The following is a 5,953-nucleotide window of genomic DNA, read 5'->3' as shown; positions in this document are numbered from 1 at the left end:
AAAAAAAAAAAAGAAAAGAAAAAAAACAGACTAACGTGAAACCTACAGTATCTACTCTTCTCCGTTATTAAGCAAACTCGAAACATCGTTTCAACGGAAGCAACAATTCTTCCGATGTACGCATACTAACCGTGGTTGGAAGCGGAGAAAGATAATCCGGTTGTAGATATTGATTGTGTCCAGTGGTCAGCATCCCGCTCTCCTCGAGGACAACCATTTGGTTTCACACTTATTGAGCCACTGCACAAGAACTACAAAGAGCGAGAAACCTTCACAAATCGCGAAACGGTAAGCGTAAACTCGACGACGACTCTCGAGTATTATCCCGGAGCCACGGTATTCGGTATTACGACGGTTGGTTCGGCGAATCCCTCCGTGATACGAAACGATTAAGCGGAAACGACGTACACCAAGTGGAATCCAGGAAAATAGTGGCAGCTCTCGACGGAGCTGATCGGTGGACGGAGTGGAATGCGACCGTATCGCCATCTGGCGACGCAATCCGCTCTCTTCCCCTCCTTCTTCGACGAAGCCAGAGTATATAACCTGTCCTCTCTCGTCGTCCCCACCATTCCTAGCCGGAGGATTATGGTGGGAGAATTGCGGTGGGGTTTGGCCCTGTGTGGGGTGTGGGAAGGCATTCTAATTCAACACGCCACCCATGATGTTGGCCCGACGATGACAGCTCCCATCCCGGCTTTGATATTTCACCGCTTTTACAGCCGTCCATCCCCCTCCCCTTCTTCACTCTCTCACTCCTTCTCTCTCGCTCTTCGACTCTGACACACACACATACACACATATGCACTTTCTCTCTCTCTCTTCTCCTCGTTCCATCTCCCCTTGCTCTGCACACCCGTTCCTCTCCCCTCCCGTTTGCCTGCCATAGCTACCACGACACGGAACCGTCCCTGCCACCACGGCAACCCGATATTTTATACCGTGAAACCTGTCTGTCTCTCCGGCCGGCCCCGCTTAATAAGCAGCTTTCAAAATAGAAATGTAATGGGTCGGTGGGGAAGGGAATGTCGGGTGATTGATTGCTCGCTCAGCGACTTACCGACTTGCCACAGCCCACGGGGGTAACGAATGACAGCCACTTAAGCGCTGTTTGCCTACAGTTTTGTAAAAGCGTTTTAATTATCGCCCCGGCCGCGCCTCGGCTTTGTCGCGCACTGACTCGCACCGGATACTAAACGATCCGAGAGCTACCGATCCTCTTCGCCTTCTCGACGACTTCCGTGCTGCTAAGATAATACCCATAAATAATGCAAAGCCATCGCGACGTGTGTACTGGTCGGGAAAGGGGATCGTCGTTTACTACCTTCTCAAAATGCAATGGCATTCGCTTTCAAATTGAACGCTCGAACAGTACACGTCTGTAAATGATTTCTCGAACGCGGAAAGATGCATTCTCATCTTTGCGACTGTGTCGCAACGTCAGAGTCGTTGGTGTAACGATCGATAATACGTACATTCCAGTTGGAAAGAAATGTCGTTCTTACGACTCTCGCGTGGAAACCACTTTCGCGCAGTGTAATTGCGCATATGTGTGTGTGTGCCCTCGGAGCACACAACCAAGGCGCAGGTTCCGAGTGTCTTGCGCGCCGTGTATTTAAAAGCTGACCACGCATCGCGAGCCGCAATGAACGTGGTCATTAAAAAATTCGAATACCAGCTGCGCTGAAATTCAAACGTACCGGCGCGGTTAGGGGATCGCGGCCGTTTCACGCGGTATGACTTTAAGTAAGATAAAGCGATCGGCGTAGCAGTTACGTTACAAGGTAATTACAACGAATTATGACAATATCCACACGGACGTTACACGGTTAGGGTTACGTAGACCGCGTAGCCGCCGCGAGCAATAATTAGCCACCGAGGAACACTTGGCGCTGGCTGGAATGCAAAAACGGCCAGTGTCTAAGAAATGTCGGTCGTCGTTTAAATTTGAATTCATAGCGTTTTTCGGAGTTTCCGAATGGCGTAACGTAATGTACCGTGAAATGTACAATCGTCCGCAGCGGCAAAGTATTTCTAGATAAAATTTCAATCTTAAGTCAGCTTTTTAATGCGACCCGCTATACCCCCTCGAAGGCTTTTAGGTAGAAACAAGCGAACGAGGGGGGAAGAGAGATAAAGATTACGGAGCCGTGTGTTCTCTCTGCTAATTTAGAAATACGTGCCATACAGTTTGGGCCGACAGTCAGATAAATAATATCGAATCGCGGTATCCAACTTGTGGTGTATATCCAGTTGAAAATTTGCGAGACATTGAAGGGATCCAAGAATAACGACAAATAACAACAACGGCGAGGATCGATATTAATGATCTCCGTGCGCATTGAGCATCCATTTTGAATCGAACAGCGGAAGACCAGGTAATATTAAATCTTTCTATCGTGTAATATTTCCCAGAAGAAATAAAGGTCTCTGGGAGAGTTTTTACTTCCCATTGTATGTCTGTCCTTGTCTTTCTGCGTCCCTCTCGCACCCACCCCCCTCCCTCCCTCTTTCTCCTTTCTCCCGCTCTGTTTCTCTGAAGTTATGGCGCCGTTAATACCCCAATGGCAAGTCTTTGACGTTTTGACGCTGACGGATGAGTTTACGGCTAATATAGTTCTCTTTCATCTCTGCCGCTCCTTCAGCCTGCGTTTCGAAGATTTCGAAACGACAGCTACCAGACGGATAAAGATTCAGCTTTTCACGCGCTATACTGACAGCCGCAGTGACATAAACAACGTTTATCAACGTAAAACGTAACGCCAAGTGCGCCCGATACTAAATACAAGGAAATTAGGAGAAATTATGTCGTGTATCGCGTTTTTTTTTCAATCAGACGTGCAGAAATTTTTTCGAAGCTTCTCTCTCTCTCTCTCTCTCTCTCTCTCTCTGCGAGTAATTATCTTTTACAGAGTAAAAGTATTGTAATATTCGTAAAATATTACACCCTGGCAGAGAAAAAAAATGAAGGGATTCGTTGACAAATTTCTCTATCTATCGGTGACCTTTGAAAAATTTACGAACAGCAACGCAATAAACGGCAAGTTTTTGTGGGCAAAGAAAATGGCACGTCGCATATACCGCGATTGAGCTGTACTAATAACAAAACTGCTGCCAACCCGGATTAGGACACTGGCTGTCGTCGCTAGATTTACGAAACTGAAAATTTTCGGCCCGCCATAAAAGTTTTTATGGATTGCAAAAATGCTGAACAAGAACGACGAATCGTGAATGGCAATTAGAATCATATTTTACGAATTTACGGGAAGGGTGCGAAGTGTGCCAACGTAAAAAAAGAAATACCCACGTATAAATTGTCAACTTGTTCGACGACGAAGAAAAAGTTTCTTTTTCCAAAAAAAAAAACAACGAAATTCCACTGCTTTTTTTCTAATACTTGCTGGAACGTCAAGTTCAGTTGCTTCGAAAATTCGATCGATCGATTTAAATTTAAATTCCCCGCGTGGAAATTGATACGACTCGCTGGCGAAATGTCCACTGACCTAGAAAGCCGGGCAGCTGTCCCCAATTTTTCCGCCTCGGAGGCGAAAAGAACGCTGGCGAAGTATATACATATAATTTATAATCCGTGCGTCAATTCGAATCAGACATTAGACCGCAATGGCTTTTCAAACATCACCGCCTCGTTTCCAACGGGACAGAGAGAGAGAGAGAGAGAGAGAGAGAGAGACTCCGGACAATACTTTCGTAATACTTCAGGATGATCGTTCCTCGCGTGACGTATTGTGACCAAACGAATTCGCTTCGGGGACAATAGATACTAGAACGTTGGATAAAAGTGTAAAAATGCTGACAAGCGGATAATAAAGGAGGCAGTCAGTCACTTTGAGAGATGGTGCGGAACAAAGGGGGTTAAGGAAGAGGGTGAGTGGGGTGAGGGGGAAGGGGAAGGGGCACGGGAAAAGTTGCTCGGTGAGCCGTGAAAGGGAAAAAGATGGATGAACGCAAACGCAGTTGGCGTGCACAGAGGAGAAACAGAATTTGCGGCCGGTAATAAATCATAGCAGTCTTCTTTCCCTCCCTTTCTGCCGCGTCCCTTTTGCTTCTTATATATCGAACTCGAAGCACGGAACGACAGCGGGGCGCTACGTGATTATGTACGTATCGTTGCTTTCGAATGCAACCTATTTTGTGAAGCAAGTCGCGCCAAAATAGTGACCTGCCGGTCGTTCGTTTATCTTCGAGTTTACGAATTCTCCTCGCACTCCGCAATTAATAACAACGAACGTTGCTCGTCGAAAATTTTATTCCACGCTCGTCTGCTTGCACGTGTAGTAATGAAATTCTCTCTCTCTCTCTCTCTCTCTCTCTCTCTCTCGCTCTTTTATCTTTAACAGACGGTATTTTACAGGATACCCGTGGATCCTCGAAATATTCGAAGAAGTCGCAACGTATCGTTAGGCTTTAGGAGAAGACGGTTATTCGGCACGCGATATTATACGGCGCGCGCGAGCCATAATAACAGTAACGAGCGCTCAGGCAACAATAACATAGCTGCGTGCGACTGGCTCGTAATTATTTCTGACATCGCGTTTCATCGGCACGGTGATCAAACAGGTCACGTCGTCAGGCTTCCGACAGTGTGACAGTCAATACATTGACCAGGGAAGAGGCAGGAGTGGTGGTGGAAAAAAAAGAGAGAGAGAGAGGGAGAGAAAAAAAGAATATGTGCGGCAATAATAATAACAGGGGCGGGAAAGGAGGGTTATGGAGACGTAGACAGAAATACGAAGCTGGTGCAGCGCAGACAACTCGGCAAGGGCCTCGTTGCCTCATGTTTAAATCAGCGATAACGAGAAGCCTCGGTGACATATGTCACTGTCGCTGTCAGCCGGCTACACAATCAATATAGTCACCCACCCGTCCGTTCGTTCGTTCGTTCGTTCGTTCGTTCGTTCATCCGTCTGTCCGTCTGTCCGCCAGCTAGCTTGCTCTCAGCCTGCCCTCCTGTCTGCCTTGCCTGCCTTGCCTGCCTTGTCCGCCTGCCTGCCTGCCTGCCTGCCTGCCTGCCTGCCTGCCTGCCTGCCCTGCCTGCCTGCCTGCCTGCCTGCCTGCTTTTCAACCTTCACATGCATAGACCGTATTCCACCCGATAATGTATTCGGTACGTGACTTCGTATTCGACAAATACAAGAGCGTCCTCGGTCCGGCGCGGCGCGGCGCGGTGCGACGACGCGGCCGCGACCCGGACCAACCGCCATTGCCAACTATCTTCGCCGCTGGCCAAAAGACATTTGCTTTTATGGAAAAACGAATCGTGTAATAGGATGCTTTCCTCCACTTGAACGACCACTTTCGTCCTTCCTTTCAATTCTATTGTACATTATGCCGCTTTGCTGCTCGCGCTACACAATGGTCCCCTCTTGGTCTTCGTCGCTTCATGACCGCGCGAATCTTACCGATTCACTCGCGCGAGTTTGTTAATAAGCGTCTCTTTACGAGATTAAATTTGGCAGACCAGTCGAACCTGGATTTATTCGAATCGAGTTTAATTCAACTCGACGATGAGTTGAATTGAAAAGTACTCAGAAATGGAACGAAGCGAAGAAGATTATTGGAATAATCTTCCAAACAGAGTTACATGATCTTCAATAACCTTAAAGTGAATGAAGTTGATTTGAGAAGTATTGGAAACTATAAAGTGAAGCACAATGAAGAAAATTATTAAATTCCAAACGTTATTCACACTCTAATACAATATTTATTTATCTTTCGATAGGCATCCTTTTAAAATAATCAATTATTTTCTTAACCTCAAAATAATTAGTTTCTTAACTTTAAAATGTAAAGTTGATTTGAGAAGTATTGATAACTATAAAATGGAGAAGAACAATGAAGAAAATTATTAAATTCCAAACGTTGCGCACACGCCAATAAGATTCCTTTTGATCCTTTTAAAATAATCAATTATTTTCTTAACTTCAAAATAGTT

General features: G+C 46.2%; 1 protein-coding gene across 1 annotated transcript in view; it reads right to left on the bottom strand.

Moving 5' to 3' along the window:
* The window catches only part of LOC122533242 (zinc finger protein Noc), a 3,517-nt gene extending 2,823 nt beyond the window's left edge, over positions 1-694 (bottom strand). The window contains exon 1 of the mRNA XM_043662753.1: positions 131-694. Coding sequence (XP_043518688.1) covers positions 131-217 — 87 coding nt within the window. The 5' untranslated portion in view covers positions 218-694. The remainder of the gene's footprint in view (positions 1-130) is intronic.
* Positions 695-5,953: the final 5,259 nt, after the last annotated feature.

Source organism: Frieseomelitta varia, unplaced genomic scaffold, assembly GCF_011392965.1.
Source record: "Frieseomelitta varia isolate USP_RPSP 00005682 unplaced genomic scaffold, Fvar_1.2 scaffold_511, whole genome shotgun sequence".
Classification (NCBI taxonomy): domain Eukaryota; kingdom Metazoa; phylum Arthropoda; class Insecta; order Hymenoptera; family Apidae; genus Frieseomelitta; species Frieseomelitta varia.
This window is presented reverse-complemented; position numbering and strand designations above follow the sequence as displayed.